The 18,387-nt window shown below is 45.4% G+C and overlaps 1 protein-coding gene across 16 annotated transcripts in view; it reads left to right on the top strand.

Moving 5' to 3' along the window:
* The window catches only part of DTNA (dystrobrevin alpha), a 211,627-nt gene that overhangs the window by 158,202 nt on the left and 35,038 nt on the right, over positions 1-18,387 (top strand). For 11 of the 16 annotated variants that reach the window (XM_066626649.1, XM_066626650.1, XM_066626648.1 and 8 more), the window contains 2 exons: positions 6,082-6,159; positions 7,131-7,223. The exons of the other annotated variants lie outside the window; for them this stretch is intronic. In XM_066626649.1, the coding sequence (XP_066482746.1) occupies positions 6,082-6,159; positions 7,131-7,223 (171 nt within the window). The remainder of the gene's footprint in view (positions 1-6,081; positions 6,160-7,130; positions 7,224-18,387) is intronic. 16 annotated transcript variants of the gene reach the window in all.

The following is an 18,387-nucleotide window of genomic DNA, read 5'->3' as shown; positions in this document are numbered from 1 at the left end:
GTGGGATATGTCTGAGAAGAGAAAAGGGGTGGAATGGTTTCCAAAAGAGGGGATAAGATCTGGCATGTGCAACCGCCACTGGATCCACCCCCTCCCTCCCCAAATTGTCTGCTAGTTCCACCCCAAACATGCCCTGTTATTCTCCCTCCCATCCCACAAACCACTCTCTCCCATGCTGGCTTATTTGCTCAACTGTCGGCTGCAACAACTGACCTCTGTTGGTGCTGCTTTGTAGTAGCATCTCAGAAATGGCCACTTGTAAAGACACTTTACAACAGCAAGTCTTTGTTCCACTGGCATTAGGCAACCCATAGGATTGGGCTGTAACTTAGGGCACAATCCTAACTGCGCCTTAAGCCAGCCCAAGTCTCTTGGACCGGCATAGGAGGGTCACAAATGTGCAGTAAAGCACGTTTGCACCTCTGTGGGAGGAAGCAGCGCAGTGCGCGGCGGCCAATAGAAGCTTCCACAGCGGCTTCTTCGCTGCTGCTTGTGTCGGTGGGCCCACGCCAACACAAGCAGCAATGGTAGGCGTAGGAGGAGGCGTAGGGCAGAAGGTCTGGTCTAGAGGGTAGAGCCTCCGTTTGCCTGAAGATAACATCCACAGGTTGCCAGTTCGAGGCCATTGGCACCGTGTGACCTTGAAGCAGCTGACAAGCTGAGCAGAGTTATTCCATCTGCTCTGAGCGTGGGAGGATGGAGGCCAGAATGTGAAACCAGATCAGAAAGAAACATCTGAATGTTGTGGTTCTTGAAAGATAGAACCTTGTTTCAATTGTAAAAATCCCTATGGGGATTTAAATAGCCTGCCTATGTAAACTGCCTTGAATAAAGTCTGAGGAGAAATCTGACGACCAAGAAAGGCGGTATATAAATACCTGTATTATTATTATGTATTATAGGGAGGAAGTGGGAGGGGGCATTTCTGGGCAGGGGAAGGTGGGCGACGGGTGGCCCCAGGGGCGGGTGCATGGGGAGCCGGGGGCAGGACTGGGACCTTGCAGCTATGCCAGATCCCAACCCCTGTCCCCGCAGAGAACGGGGCAGCTTCAAGCCACTCCACTCTCCTTGGACTTGCGCTGCCTCCAGAGGTGGTGCAGGTCCAAGGAGACCCATTGGGGTGAGCAGCCCTTACCCAGGGTAAGGGGAAGAGCTTTCCCTTGCCCCGGCTGAGCCGCTGCAGCCAACGAACCTGTGTTGGATGCAGTGCAAGCCTCCTGCCTTCAGCAGAAGGCATCGACAGAAGGTATTTTCATGAGTGATATCAGGAACACGCTATCACTCTTGCACTTGAGAATGATTCTAATGTGGTATATTACACAAAGTATTAGATTGAGATGATTAAGTATTTTGATCGTATGTGAATGAACACCATCTTGAATGAAAACACAACAGAACCAATACTGAAAATGAAGCAAAAATTTATTTTTAAAGTGTGACATGTCATCTGAAAAAGAGACCCATTAACAATTATGTAATTTGAAAAATTCATGACATTTTTATTTGTGGCATCATTATAGGGAGGTAAGGAATATAAATAATGATTCCTGCATCCCATGTGAGAACACTAAAACTTTGTATACAGTGTCACTTTCTAATGCCCTGTATTAAACCTCTGGGTTCTGGAACAGCTTAGATTTTTTCTCTCTAGGTAGAAGCAACATGCAGCCCAATCCTAACCTGCCCTGGAGCAGGCAGGCCAGCAGGCCTGCACTGCATCCAAGGCAGGATTGGGGCTGAAAGCAGCTCAGCCCAGGACAAGGGGAATCATTGCCCCTAACCCCAGGTGTAAAGCAGCAGCAGCCCCAATGGGGCTACTTGGATCTGCCCCATCTCAAGGGGTAGCTCAAATCCAAGCAGCCTGGGACTGCCCCAGGCTGCCTGGGAACAGGGTTAGGATCCAGCATAACCGCTAGATCCTGGCCCCACCTCCTGCTTCTTGCCCACCCGCCCCCAGAAACACCTGCTGCTCACCCTCCCCCTGCCCTGAAATGCCTCCCTCCTGCCTCATCCCCTCCCTCCCCACGTCCCCCCAGACTACTGCATTGGCTCTCAACCAATGCAATCTTACCATGCCAGGCCTGGAACCAGCGTGGGGAGGCCAGCGGAACTCCTACCACTGGTCTCCCCAACAAGAGTGCCTTACAGTACTTTTGTGACACCCCTGGGTTGGAACAACTGACTAGTGACGGCCTAACCCAGGGGTTAGGATTGTGCCCTAAGAGGTTAAGGGACAGAGGGTCTAAAAACAAACATGGCTGAACAGGGTACATTCATTTTCCAGGTAGTTATTACTCATGTGGGATCTTTTTCATAAAATAATGCCACATTCCTTGCCACATTCCTTTTATTTTTGGACAATGTACTGAAAACATTATTTGATATCTAAGCATATATAAGTCAGGATTTCAGAAAATCTCATATGTGCTTACAAAGTCCTTCCTGATATGCATAGCACAGGTTACCATGTTAACCTCTAGTGCCAGGATCTCACATATAATGGAATACTGTTTTGGAGGGTATTCATTTGGGACATTGTATATCACAGTTTTCTAATGGCACAGTATACATTTTTTCTTCTTCTTATATTGCATAGGGTCAGTTTTATTGGATAGAAAATGAGTATGTTATCTTCCAGCTGAAGGGATATCCTGCTTTAACTTTAGTCATGGACTTCTTTCCATGAACAGAATTAAAAGAATCATGAAACTAGTTCACATGGGCCCAAAAAGCTGTTGAAACATCCGTCTTATATGAAATTGTCTAATCCCTCTAAGCAGCTCTTTGGATCCCAGTCTATATGAAGAAACAGAAAAGAAATATTTGTATAATACCTATCTATGAGCATGTTAGCTAACACAATGCTACTTTAGCCTGTTTCTAATTATTGCAGGCAGATTCCTCTCTGGATCCTTCAGGACCTTGGATAGGGGTCCTGGGGCAGTACCTTTCTTACTGTGTTTCACTTCGCAACTGTATCTCATTGCATTTTGTTTAGTTAAGACAGATCTCTTTCATTGCTGCTTCTGTTGCCTTCTGTGAACATCTGAGTGTTTTGAAGCTCTTTCCCATAGCATGTGTGTGACTGACAAAAGATTGCACTGATAATCAGTGCTAGTACAGATATTTGTAACAAAACATGACTGCTGGCAAACTGAGGAGTCTCAGCCAGGTGGCCATTTGTTTTTTCCTTCATAAGAACTGAATGGTGCATAAATTGAATCTCCATATCATTTACATATTGTCTCTGCATTTTGCTTTTATTATGTCCTAGGAAGTACGGTGAAAATGAATTGACACACATGAATGAAGCGCATGGTTGTATGTAAAGAGGTATATAGCCATATGTTATCCATGATACACACACACACACACACACACACACACATACACACACGCACACATGCACATATCCAGACGGCAAGTGTCTTTTTTCATTCAGAATCTAAAAAAGCAAGCATGAAATTTAGAATTTCCAGCACTGGGGTACTTGTTTTAGAACCCAATCCTAAGCTCAGCACACCAGCTTATCGCCAGTGCACACTGTTGCAAATGTGTTATAAGGCACGTTTGTGAACCCTTAGCACTGGCCCAGTGCCAGCTGGCACTGAACTAGCACTGGTGGGAAGCCAGTGCTCCATCACTTGATGGTGACCCACACCGCCGGGCGATGGAGAGGTGAGTGGGAGCGTGAGGAGAAGCAGGGAGGAGGCATTCTGGGATTGGGATGGTGGGATCAGAGAGAGGGTGGGGAGGGGCATGGTGGGGGGTGGAGCCAGGTGGGAGGAGGCAGGACTGGCAGAGCTCAGCTCCGCCAGATCCAGCCCCGTGTTGGGCCTTGTCGCCTGACACAGAAGCTCTTGATACTGCGCCAGTTCAAGGGCTGCCGCAGAATCAAGCAGCCCCATTGTGGGGCTACTTTCCTTACACTGGGGAAGGGAACAAACATCTCTATCTCCCAAGGAGCCACCGGCAGCTGCCTGATGCACTTACAATACCGTAGCAGCCATTTTGGTGCTGCAGCAGTCCCAGTGCTCCGGGCAGCTTAGACTTGGGCTGTTATACCACTCTTGGATAGAGATGCTACTAAATTCTACTGTAAGCAAAATCTGGCAGTGAATCTGTTGGCCTGGCTGTATCTAAATTACACTGGAATGGGCAGGGACTTGTGAGAAACTGTTGTACTTCAATCAGTTCTTTAGGGGGAATCCTGCACCTGCAGTGAACATAGCACCACATTGGCATGGGAGGATTGTGCATGTGTGGTAAATCTACCATGTTGCAGAAGCCCTCAGGATCTGCCAGATACTGGTAAGTTCACTATGGAACTGGAGACTGGAATCTGTTTTCTGATTCTAGAAATGGGAATAAAGGCCTGCTGCTATAAAAATAAAAAATCCTGGTCTGCCTACACTTTCCTAGAGCAGAGGTGGTTTTGCCCATCTCTACAACCTAATCATCTTACAGCCAAACCCTATGGTGCCTAGCTGCTGGTGGAGTGTTCATTGGACCAGCAGCACCTGCTTTACTACTATCATAAAGCAGCTACCAGTGGCACACCCTGCCAGCCCACCAGTAGATAAGCTGGAGTGGCCTCACAGGCGCTATCGGACAACTGAAAAATCCACCACCTAAGGTAGGCTGGTGAGGAAGGTGGGTTAGCATGAGGCGGAATGGGGGAGGGGTGGATGGGACTGAGTAGGGATGGGGTGAGGAGGAGGGCAGATGGGGCCCAGAAAGGGGGTGAGTTTGGCAACAGTGGTGCCTGCCACATCCTAACCCCTTTTCTGGACCTGATCCGCCTAGATCGGTCAATGTGGGCTTGTGCCAACTATAGACCCATAACACCTGCTGGGGTTTATCGCAGGGCAAGGGAATAAATGTTTTCTTACCCTGAGGATGCCTCCAGAGGCCAAAACTCCTCTGCGGGATACAGTGGTAGCCACATTGGCATCACTGCATTGCCATGCAGACAGGTAGGATTGGACTGTTAATTTCATTGCAGAATTTTTACTGTATTGGAATTCTAGCCAAACTAAGAATTCAAGAAAGAAGAAGACAAGAAAGACCTAAAACAAATTTATTTTGGAAGTGATATTCCTGCCAGCTTAACATGTCGGCTGGATATTGGATTTAGAATTTTTTACTCCCCAATTTAGACATATTCAGTCCTACTACTCAGTACTAACTATTCTTAGGCTGTGTGCCTCTTAATTAGAGGTTTGTCTTCTCTGTTGTAGCACAACAGCTTAATCACCTCTCATGGTATGTTGCCAATAAGGACCTACTGCATGGCACAAAGCCATTTACCTTTTGGTTTGAATATGCATATCTCTTACAGTAGTTGACATGAAAATATTGGTATGGCATGTTTTCGTTTATCCCTTTGAGAGAGAAAAAGAAAAATCTCTTCAAACGATGTTTCTCTTTTTCAAAGTAAATTTCAAAAGAAATACAAGGTTATTGTGATTCTTTATATATTCAAACATTACAGTGAAATAACATAGTATAATAATCATTACAGAAAATTACACACGAATATAGTACTTTAACCAAATTTAAATTAGAAGTCTCTACTAAATTTTTTCTTTTTCCTGTTACATACCAGCATTTTCTTAGAGTATATCCATTTGGGGGGAGTGAACCTTCTTTAGTGGCAAAAAAATGTGTGTCTTAACTGGATCTCTTTTCAGAAATACTTGCCTGGAAAATGTTTTCTAAAGAATAGGCAGCCTAAGTTTCATATAGTATCAGGCTTGCAGCCTAGAAATGCCATGTGAAATTAAATACGTATGTTTTCGTTTATCATTGTGGTTGAAGCTCATCATATGTCAGCCTCCTATGAAGTTTTTATAATTAGAGAAATGGAGAAAGAAAAATTTTAATGAACTTGTAGAAAATCAACATTCAGTGTTGGAAAGTTTCTAAACTTAATTTTAGACATTTTTTGTATTTGGGTGAATTTTAGAGGTATCTGTTCTTTGAATTACTTGCATATGTTTCAAAGTTAATGAAAGAGTTGCAGTAGATTTCAGCCATCACTGTATATCGTCTTCTTAGTTGTCCTGTCTCATTAACTAGTTCTCCTTACAAGAATAATGAAGTAGAGCAGAACAAATTGCTGGCTAGGGCTGCTCCAGCTTTTTTGAAAGGCAAAGGGTAAGTTAAAAAAAGGTACATGGACAGCTTGCACTAACACAACTAAAGCAAACATTTTCTCCTTTGGCTTTGTTGTGCATTCTACAAAATGTTATCAAGTGAAGAATGTTCATTCTCCTGTTTAATTCTCCTATATGCTAGCTGGTTGAAACACAAATACACCAAGACATATAAAATATAGTAACATTTCAGTACATGAGATTTTGAAATGATATCTTAATAATTCTTCATTTCGATGCAGTTTTTGGTATGCCTAGTTAAATTTTGCACTTCAATTCTAAGGGCCAATCTACGCGTACAGAAAAGCTAAGTGAGCCACAGTTCCTAGGACTGTACCATTTTACATACCAAATGATTGTTCTCAAATATCAAAATCTCTCTAACTATGGAAAACTAGCATGTCAGTGAGAGGGTTCTAGTTTAGTCTTCAACCTGATTCACTAGTTTTCTGCCTGCAAAGAATGTTTTATACGGGGAGAATTCTGACATGCACTTCTCCACCTGCAGTCTGAAATGGTACCTTCCTAGGAATTACAAAGCATGTGACTTTCTGCATATGTAAATTGGCTCAAAGAAGTCAAACTGATTTCATCTGAATTTAGTTCCATATACATAAGATTTTGCCCAAAATTAGCAACTTCTGAAAGCTGTTGTATTTTTAAATCATACTTTCTTAAAGCACTAACCTATGGCCAGACCCTGCATGGTCCTTGAGCACCTCTGTTTCCGTAGATTTTCATAGGTGCTTTGTATCCTCTAGCAAGCTGATTCTCTTGTCTTGCAGGCCCAATTTCATAATAACTCTACCTTAATGGGTCAGAATTTATAAGCATTAAAGCACTTGTTTTTTGAAGAACATTTGACTGCTCATTTATAAATTCCCATTTCACACGCTTACTTGCTCCTGCTTTCTCTGTTTATTTCTCTTTGTCTGTCCGGACTACACCCTTTTCCCCCCAACCCTGTTTCAGGTTACAGTATAGCCTCGATGTTGCAGACAGGCTGGCTGATGAACATGTTCTCATTGGGTTGTATGTCAACATGCTCCAGAACAACCCCTCACGGTTAGTGCAGGCTGGGCACCTTGGGGAGTCTTTAGAAGAGGGACATTAGCTTGGCAATGACAGGATATAGCATTCTGCAATTCCTAATGGATGGAGCAAAGACTACAATGACTGGGTTGGTCCTCATTCCATTTTATTTCAACACTGTTAAATATTCTAAATGGCTGCCTTGGTTAGAATTATCACCATACACACTGATGCGTGTTTGTCTTTAAAAGGCAGTCTTTGGTATGCTATATATACTTTTGACCTATTTATCTAATAACTGATGAAGTGGGCCACAAATCACATGAGCTGGCATAAGGTCACTGTACATGTTATGAGTATCTAAACAGAAATAACTTCTGTATGAAAACCATGGGAACATTCTCACATTTAAACATTATGGTCTCATGATTTCTCAGCATGTATAGATATTTGAGAGACACAAATGGCCACTGCTTATCAGTGCATGAAAACAGTTTATTGAAAAAGTTCATGCATCTGTTATAGGGTGCAATCCAAACTGCACCCTATGCCTGCCCAATTCCCTTGGGCCGGCCTAGGAGGGTCACAAACGTGCCATTTGCATGCACATTTGCGCCTCTCCGAGAAGCGCTGGCCTGCAGAGGCTGACATAAGCCACCGCGCCGGCTTCCCCTCAGCTGCTTGTGTTGGCCCGCCTGCACTGACACAAGTGGAAAAGGTAGGCATGGGGGGGGAGGGAGGAGGAGCAAGGGAGACGTTCCTGGGCGGGGGAAGGGCAGGTAATGGGCGGCCCTGGGGGCGGGCGGGCGGGAAGTGGGAGGTGGGGCTGGGATCAGGCAGTTATGCCAGATCCCAACCCCCATTCCCGGGGAGAATGGAGCGGCTTTAAGCCACTCTGCTCTCCTCGGACTTGTGCCATCTCCAGAGGTGGCGCAAGACCGAGGAGACCCATTGGGCCAGCAGCCCTTACCGAGGGGGTAAGGGAAAAAGTTTTCCCTTATCTCTGGCTGAGCCACTTTTGGCCACAATCCTGTGCTGGATACAGCGCAAGCTTCCTGGCTTGCCTGTTCCAGCGCAGGTTAGGATTGCGCCCATAGTGATTTACATAAGGGTTTCACATGATTCCCTACATGTATGTGTCTTCTGAGCAGACATTGAAGCCAATAGTGAATAATTCGCATTAAATAGAAACACAATACACAGATGTAATTAGCTGGTTTCGGGATAGTACTGTTGGCAGTGGTTGTTACTAATAATTGTTTATAATGTGCTTTTAATGTGCAGGTTGCTTTCCAGCTTTATGTTGTTTATCTTTAAAAATAACATTTTATTCAGTGAGTTCATGATGAGTTTGTAGATGAGCAGAGATTGGAGCTCAAATTTTTCAAGTCTAACACCTTGGCCACTAGACCATACTAACCTTTCTCTTCAGAGAAGTATGTGGGACAGAATGCAGAGATTCACACATTAATTGGAGTCATGTGGAAAGTGAGGAGAGATTATGGTTAAGCAAAATAGGGACCTGTGATATCCTGGTCTGCTTCCACTCTACAGCAGTGCAGAAGACTGGGCTTAAAAGCAGTTCATAAAAGGTTGGATGTGCAGTGATCCGCCCTACAGTGTTCTGCAGTGTAATTAAGGCTTCATAATCACCTTCATGAAATATTTTGGTTATAGGGTTGAGAGAGAAACTCACAGCCCAATCTGAATTGACTCCCTGTGCAGTGATGCAGAGGTAACAGTGCAGCCTCTGCTGTATCCTATGAGGGAGTTTCAGCTACTTCATTTGCTCCTGTGCCCCAGGGTAAGCCGCAGTGATCACTATGGGTCAACTTGGATCTGTTCCAGCTCTGTAGCTGGTAGAAATCCGAGTTGATCCATGCAGGTGGATCAGGCCTGAGATTTGTATTGGCAACCTTCAGTCTCGAAAGACTATGGTATCGCGCTCTGAAAGGTGGTTCTGGCACAGTGTCTAGTGTGGCTGAAAAGGCCAATCCGGGAGTGACAATCCCTTCCACACCGGGAGCAAGTGCAGTCTGTCCCTGGTCTGTCTCCCTGGCTATGGGCCTTCCTTCTTTGCCTCTTAGCCTCAGACTGTTGGCAAAGTGTCTCTTCAAACTGGGAAAGGCCATGCTGCACAGCCTGCCTCCAAGCGGGCCGCTCAGAGGCCAGGGTTTCCCACTTGTTGAGGTCCATCCCTAAGGCCTTCAGATCCCTCTTGCAGATGTCCTTGTATCGCAGCTGTGGTCTACCTGTAGGGCGCTTTCCTTGCACGAGTTCTCCATAGAGGAGATCCTTTGGGATCCGGCCATCATCCATTCTCACGACATGACCAAGCCAACGCAGGCGTCTCTGTTTCAGCAGTGAATACATGCTAGGGATTCCAGCACGTTCCAGGACTGTGTTGTTTGGAACTTTGTCCTGCCAGGTGATACCGAGGATGCGTCGGAGGCAGCGCATGTGGAAAGCGCTCAGTTTCCTCTCCTGTTGTGAGCGAAGAGTCCATGACTCGCTGCAGTACAGAAGTGTACTCAGGACGCAAGCTCTGTAGACCTGGATCTTGGTATGTTCCGTCAGCTTCTTGTTGGACCAGACTCTCTTTGTGAGTCTGGAAAACGTGGTAGCTGCTTTACCGATGCGCTTGAGAGGCCTGAGAATGGGGTTAGGATTTGGTATGTGCTACTGTCACTGCCAAACTCACCCCGTCCCAGGCTTTATCCACCCATTCCATGCCCTGTCTCCTCACCCTCCCCTATAAGCAGGACCTTCACTTGCACCTGGAAGCAAAGCAGCAAGCTCTGCAGCTGGAACAACAAAGCATAACATAATATTTTGCAACCAGTACTCTAAGGCTGCATTTTGTATCATTTGAAACTTCCAAAGAGTCTTCAAGGGAGGTCCCACACTAAGCATGTTGCAGTAATCCAAATAGAGCTGACCAAGACATGGATAACCAAAGCATGGTCTGACTGAGAGAAACAGATGCAGCTGGCAAGCCAGGCAAAGCTGGATAAAAGCACCCTATGGGTGCAATCCTAATCCCTTATGTCAGTGCTTTCCAGCAGTGGCATAGCTGTGCCAATGGGACATGTGCTGCATCCTGCAGTTGGGTGTCACTCACAGAGGCCTCCTCAAAGCAAGGGAATGTTTGTTCCCTTAGCTCAGAGCTGCATTGCCCTTATGTCAGTGCTGGAAAGCACTGACATAAGGGGTTAGGATTTTGCCTTATGTCACAGATGTCTTCTAGACATCTAGGAGCAAGGCTGAGTACAGACATACCCGTACACAGTGAACCTCATCCTTCAAGGAACGTGCTAGCCTGTCCCAAACAGGTGAACACATTGTTGCCAAGACAACACATTTCCTGAGTAGCAGAGCCTCTGCCTTGCCTGGGTTTCATTTCAACTCATTTACGCACATGCAGCCCTTTACTGTGTCAAGACAGTGATTCAAAGTATTACCAGCTTTTGTAGCTGGGGTCAGCAAAGAGGCATAGAGCTAGATGTCATCTGCATATAAGTGACACTTCAGTGCCAATTCCTTGGATCCTTCCTCTCCCCCAGCAGTTTCATGTGCATGTTAAACAGGTAAGAACCCTGCAGAAAACCCTGAGTCAAAGGCCATAGTATAGAGCAGAAGTGCCCCACCACAACCATCTGGTTCCTGTCCTCTAAGATGGACTGGAGCCACTGAAAAGCAGTGCTTCCAATGCCCTTCCAGCCAGGCAGCCCAGAAGAATAGTAAGATGGATGGTATCAAATGCTGCTGAAAGGTCCAGCAGAAGACAGGGACACATTCTCCCTGTCTAATTCCTGATATATATCATCTACAGTCGTGCATCACTTAGCGACAAGGATGTGGACCAGCACCACTGTAATCAAGCAAGATGCTATAAAAAGCCTCTGAAGATGAGGGGAAGCTGCACTCCACTTGCCTCTGGAGGTTTTCCTGAGCCTCACAGAGGCATCGTGCAGATGCATGCTGCCTCTGGGAAGCTCAGAAAAACCTCCAGACGCAAGGGAGCAGAGCTCCCCTTGGCTTTGGAGGCTTGGGGGTGTGCAGGGACCAGCCCATCGCTCGTCGGAGCTTCACAAAGCAGCGTTCACCTGTACTAGGACATCCAAGGCTGTTTCACTACCAAGGCTGTTTCACTACCAAACCCAAGTCAAAAACCAGACCGAGATGGATTGAGATCAATCCTGTCCAGGAATCTCTGGAGTTAAGTCATCACCACCTGCTCAAGCACTATGCCCAAGTAGTTACCCAATATTGCAGAATTTCTTCAACAGAGAATACGCAACTGCCGTCTCCATAGGTGGGGGATTTATTTACCCTGCTCAGTCCCCTGGACAGATTTTATAAGCCAGGATAGGCAAGGGTTAAAAACATGGGTAGATCATGCTTCTAAGGAATCCAAAAACAGAACAAGCATATATTGAAGGCACCTCAGTTGGAACTGTCAAAAGACTCCCATGGTTATATCAGCCTACCCAGAACACTATGGTTGTACTCCCTGCTAACTGGTTTTTCACTTGCTAATTATTCCTTATATCAGTGAAATTAAAATTGGTTCCTTACCATTTATACCAGTGAGTTTGCATTGACACAGTTAAACCTGAGTCTGCATGTTTACCAGAGAGAGGACAGAACTCAGGGGCTGCAACAATCCTTTAATTTGGTGTTTCTGAAGGGTGAGTGGCTAAATGAACAATAAAGTCTTTGGCAGTTCATATAATTGAAGCAATGTGCAGTCTAAAACATCTGATTGCTAACCTTTAAAAAGCGTGTCTTAATGCTGTTGATTAAAAAGAGCCTCAGTCATTTACACAGGCTTACTTTCTTGACTTTGATGAACAAAGCTTGCTAACAGGGCAAACAGGCCTTATATGCCTTAAAGCTGTGGTTCTCAAACTTTTAGGGAACTGTACTCCCAAAGTAAGTCTTTGTGGAGAGAGGGGCAAGGGCAGTGACGTGATCCCCTAGATTGCGTCACTAAGTGGGGGTGAGAGGAGGTGCTTTTATTTACTGTGTGTTAGGGCAAGCAGCAGGAGGTGTGGGGAGCCCTGTGCAGCCCTCCACAGGGCTCCCAGAGGCTTGGGATCTTTAGAAATAGCAAACGCAAGCTACCTGCTGACTGCATTCACAAACCGGAAGTGGCTTGCTCTTGCTACTTTCTAACACACAGTAAGTAAAAGTGTCCCCCCTTGCCCTCTTAGTGACGCAGTCCTGGGGGTTGCGACACTGCCTCTTCCCTTCCTCTGTCCCTTAAGCAGGGGTGTCCAAAGTTTTTGGCAGGAGGGCCACATCATCCCTCTGACACTGTGTCAGGGGCCGGGGGGGGGGAAGAATTAATTGACATTTAAAATTTGAATAAATTTACATAAGTTTACATAAATGAATATGTTAAAGATGAACTTATATGAATGAAAGAAGGTTTTGCAATAGCTCAAGGCCTATAAAAGGCCTTGCACAAAGCAAGGCTGGCCATTCCTTTGCTGTCGCTAGTGCATCACAGATGTGAAACAGCAAGCAGTGGAGGAAGCGAGAGGTCAGACTGCTGAGAGCAGTTGCGTTGGGCCAGTGCAGGCTCCAACAAATTTACGGAGGGCCAGAGGCTCATTGGAGACTAGGAGCTCCTTGAGGGCCGCACTGGGAGTCCTCAAGGGCCGCAAGTGGCCCCAGGGCCGGGGTTTGGGCACCCCTGCCTTAAAGGGATGGGGAAGCATTACATGAACTGGTGGGTGGCGACCCACCAGTTTGAGAATCACTGAATATATTATAAGAGTACCATAATACTTATAATACTCTTATAATATAGTACTCCATACATTTTCCTAGTGAGTGAAGAAAATCATAGTGTTCTTTTTTTATAATACTTAGAACTCGGCTATTGTTTTCAGTCTTCACTATCCTGTCCTGGAACTCAAGTATTTCCAGAATGGCTTATTAGTAACAATAGTAATAAATCAGTAACATTAAAAAAATGAAAATGTACTATGACAAAACCACAGAAAGAGTTGGTATAAAACAAAAAGAGGAAATAGAAAGGGATTTTCTTAGTATTTAAAAATCTTCAGACTCAGCACCAGGTGAGCACCAATAAACACAGACAGGATGCTCCATAAAAAAGCCTCTTGCCAGTCCATAGCTTACACATCCTAAATTTGCTGGGGTGCCCAGCAAAGGAATTCCAAACTTTGTCTCCATAATAGTAGACAATCCTGCAGGTAAACAGCCCCTTGAGGACATAGATGGGCACACACACCCAACCAACGTGCTGGTGGAGCTGATCACTTTAGTTGGCCTCATGGATTTATACATTAACAGAATCCCCTGTCCTTGTTGCTCAATAGCTGATAGGAACTCATAGGAACTCAATAAGAACTCATCCAAACAGGAATGCCAGAGAATGCCTTTAGATACAGCAATTCTTCCCTCTGTGACCAGTGTTGAGCCAGTGTTTTTACTGCCTGAGAACCCAGGTGGACATGACTGGAGTAGTCCAGTCCTTCCCATCTCATCTCCCCAGGTCAGCCACATCATCCATAACCAGATTATTGACTTATTATGAACTGACCTGGCATTAAGCAACAGCACCACCAAAGTTGAAGGTAATTTGGCAGGGGAATTCCGATCACCGAGGTGAAGAGACTAAGGGTGCAATCCTAACCCACACTGGAGCAGGCATGGCAGGAGGCTTGCGTTGCATCCAACGTGGGATTGCAGTGAGCAGCGGCTCAGCCACGGGCAAGGGGAAGCTCTTCCCTTACCTGTGGGTAAGGGCTGTGTGCCCCTATGGGTCTCCTCAGACCTGTGCCACCTCTGGAGTCCCAGACCCATAACCACTGGGTCCCAGCCCCGCCCCTGGCTCCCTGTGCGCCCTCCCCCAGGCCTGCCCTCCCCCTGCCCAGTAACGCCCCCTCCCCACACCTACCTTTGCTGCTTATGTCAGCACACTCGAGCTGACACAAGCGGCGGTGTGGGAGCCGCGGTGGAGGCTTCTGCCTCTGTCCGCACATCGGCGCATCTGAATGCGCTGACGAAGCTCCCTCCTAAGGAGGCACAAACGTGCTTTATGGCACATTTGCAACCCTCCAGGGCCACCTATACTGGCATAACTGCCGGTTAGGATTGCGCCCTAAAAGTGGCAACAGTCTTTAAACATCTACTGCCCCTTTGTTTCACCAGACTACTTCAGTCTCCACTGCTGTATCCCACCCTGCTTGTAATCACTGTAAAAGGAGTTCCTCTAGCCCCATCCTATGGTTTCTTAAGCACATCATCAGGCCATGTGATACAGATAGTAGAAAGAAAAATGCAAATAATTATTGTGCAGGACAATAATTCCAATAATTTTGGCACAACCAGCCAAAAGAGTTGTGAAGACTGTCACACAATGCAACAGTAGTTATGAATTTCTAGTTGTTAAAAGCTCAGGTGGAAGTTGATTCAAAAGACACCAAACAAGGGGCAATGGAACAGTGACAACAAATGAACGAGGATTAGCAAGGCCAGTAGAAATACTGCAGTAGAATACTACATAATGGGATCTGGTCCTGAACGTTATGGTTTTTTTTTTTTGTTACTTCACTCCCAGGACTATTCTTAGATTATCACTAATGTTAGATGTTAAGTATTTAATTGATGTGTGTTTCTGACCAGGGGATTCTCATACTGCATGCCAAATGGCTTACCATACTAGTTAGTGACCATTGGAAGGAAGAAGCAGAAGTCATTGAGTCGAGGATCCATGGTTTTGGAATTGCAAAAAGTCACACTTGGGGCCCAATCCTATCCAACCTTCCAGTGATGATGCATCCACAACAGAGCCCTAAGGCAGGGGTGCCCAAACCCCGGCCCGGGGTCCACTTGCAGCCCTCAAGGCCTCTCTATGTGGCCCTCAGGGAGCCCCTAGCCTCCAATGAGCCTCTGGCCCTCCAGAGATTTGTTGGAGCCCACACTGGCCCGATGCAACTGCTCTCAGCGTGAGGGCAACTGTTTGGCCTCTCAAGTGAGCTGTGGGATAAGGGCTTCCTCCACTGCTTGTTGTTTCACATCTGTGATGCAGTAGGAGCAGGAAAGGAAAGTCCAGCCTTGCTTTGTGCAAGGCCTTTTATAGGCCTTGAACTACTGCAAGACCTTCATTCATTTATGTAAGTTCATCTTTAATATATTCATTTATGTAAATTTATTCAAATTTGAAATGTAAATTAATTTGGCCCCCGACACGATGTCAGAGAGATGATGTGGCCCTCCTGCCAAAAACTTTGGACACCCCTGCCCTAAGGCAAAGGAACAAACTTTCTTTTACCTTGAGGAGGCCTCTGTGACTGCCCCCCACTACAGGATGCAGCACATGTCTTGTTGGTACAGCTGCATCAGCACTGGAAAGTTGGATAGGATTGGGCCCTGAGATGAATAAATCTGGGGAAGATATTCTTAACTGTAACAGCTGCTAAGTCATGGCACATGCAGTGTAGAGCTTTGGAATCTCCTTCTTTGGATAGTTGCAAATAAAGGTTTAACAAAGGCTCCAGCTTCAAACTAAGCAAATACTTTTGTTACTTTGTGTGAAGTACACAGCATGGCAAATGATTGAGATCTCCCCCTGCAGTATTTGTAAATCCTATGAAGGCTGCATGCTCTGATCCTCATTAAAAAATGCCATCAAAGAAAAACAGGGAACACATAGTGTAAATCAGTATATTGTCACAGAAGGTAATGGAGGTCACTGAAGAGTTCTGAATTGTGTAAGATTCATCTAAATCAGGGGTGCTCAATAGGTAGATCACGATCTACCGGTAGATCGCGAGGCAAAATGAGTAGATCGCGGAGCCCTGTCTCTGCAAACTGTTAATATGTCAGTTTCGTCTAGTGACTAGACAAAACTGACATATTTAGCTGACACTAAACTGAAACTGACACTTTAGCTGCTCTTCAGGCATGCAGCAACAAAACTGACGAAACTGACTAGACTCCAGCAGGGGCTCCATACATTAAAGGGGGTGTCTGTCAGATGCTTCCTTCCCCCCGGTAGATCTTCAGGCCTTGCTGGGTTTCAAAGTAGCTCTCGAGCCAAAAAAGTGTGAGCACCCCTGATCTAAATGGTCTGAGGAAGCATCAGCAATGTTCAGATAATCAAGGGCTGACCAGGAACAAACCAAACTTGCTTGTGCATTTAGCAGCAGCTTTTCATGAAACTTTTCATGTTGTGAAGATGAATGTTATCATCTGCTAAAGCTGGTCACCAAGTTGTTGTTGAAACAGAGCTACACTGGTCAGGGAGGAAAAGTTGCAACCCTAGAATAAATTCATATGAATAGGAGAGTCTTTTCCACAGGCAATGCTGAGATAGGGGCTGCACAAGGGACCCAAAATGAATTCAGATAATCCAGGTTGCGATCCTATATGTGCTTTCCTGGAGTATGTCCAATTGAACACACTGGGACTTCATTCTGAGTAAACATGCATAGGATTGCACTGTAAGGCATGGAAGTTCTAATATAGTTCATAAAAATGTTATCCTAATTTCAGAAACAAAATGTACTTTTCACTGCTTATGTTTATTTTTGGCATTTGGGATTGGGGAGTAATTTTCCTTCAAATCAAGAGTGTCTTGTTTTACTGGAATGTGAGCATATGCTTCCTTTCCCAGTGTTGTGCTATGACTCATTTGTTTGAGCCAAATCTGAGTTGACTTAGGGTGAATTAGCACTCTTCGGTAGAAGATGTATCAACTGCAACATAACTACAGTAGTTTGGTTGTCCTGCCTTTTTCTTATATGCTAATACATCAGAACAATTCTGTATAAGTTCTAGCCACAACTAATAGGCTCAAGGAGAAGTTCATATGCAAACAAGTGATGGATCTGTCACCTCTCCTCTCACCCAGGGAAGAGAATGCTTCAGGTTCTTTTGCCATCTTATGTGTACAGCTTTATAGCTGGAAGGATCATGTGGGATGTCCATATTCCTGATGTGTGGCATATCTACCATTCAGCAAGGGTTACCCTTTAAGAGCAACAACTGGGGTTAGGAAGCTGCCATGAATTTTGGAAGCCATTTCTGCGGATTGGATTAGTTTTTGCCCTTTTCAACTGTATCCTCTGTTGCAACTGTTTACTTTCTCCCACAGAATTCAGTGAGATGCACTGGAAGAACAAGCAATCAGAAACAGCTCATTGTGGGGGGAGATACCCAAACACCAGGCAATGGGTGACAAAGGGCAGGATGCAGGTTTAGTAATGTTGCTGAGTGCCCTTCACTTTCATCCACATACGTAAATGCCTGCTGTCTACTTCTACGGAGCAAAAACATTGCACTTGAAGACAATATTGCACTGAGGAAAACCTGCCCTCTCCCCTTACACTGGACAGCTCTGCCTCTGTTGACAGAGATGTCAGGAAGGTCACAACAGGGCACCCAGAGACACACTGTAGTCCCTTCAAGGTCCCTGAAATATATGGGCCTTTCCTGTACTCTGCCTGTCCGTGGTTATGTTTGTGAGTGCTGAATATAATTTAAAAGCAATATGATGCGCACTGAAATTTGGCCTCTAAGAAGTTATCCTTAATGAACCCATTACTGGCATTCTCCCTAGAGGGTTTCAAGTGTATCTCTGCATTTCCTTTTTGCTCAGTATCAATTTTTGTGAATGCACTTCTGGTTGGAGGAAGAAGGTGTTCTAACTTTAAACCTAAAGGTGGCTAGTAGTGCTTGGGGCAGGAGGTCTGGTCTAGAGGGTAGAGCCTCCATTTGCCTGAAGATAACATCCACAAGGTCGCCAGTTCGAGGCCACCAGCACCATGCGACCTTGAAGCAGCTGACAAGTTGAAGCTGAGCGATTCTATCTGCTCTGAGCGTGGGAGGATGGAGGCCAGAATGTGAAAACAGATCAGAGTGAAACACCTGGACTGTTGTGGTTCTTGAAAGATGGAACCTTCTTTCAATTGTAAAAATCCCTAAGGGGATTTAATCAGCCTGCCTATGTAAACCGCCTTGAATAAAGTCTTGAATAAAGACCAAGAAAGGCGGTATATAAATACCTGTATTATTATTATTTTTTTTCCCAGTATAGCATTTTAATTGTCATAACTCCCATTTGGAAGATAGTGTTGTGTTATTTTTTTTTAAGTTGAAATTGCAGAACTTTGTCCAATCCAGATTCAGAGAAAAGTTTTGCCTATCAAATATGCTG

The sequence above is a fragment of the Tiliqua scincoides genome, chromosome 4, assembly GCF_035046505.1.
Source record: "Tiliqua scincoides isolate rTilSci1 chromosome 4, rTilSci1.hap2, whole genome shotgun sequence".
Lineage (NCBI taxonomy): Eukaryota > Metazoa > Chordata > Lepidosauria > Squamata > Scincidae > Tiliqua > Tiliqua scincoides.
Note: the sequence above shows the minus strand (reverse complement) of the source record. Positions and strands in the feature narration are given on the sequence as shown.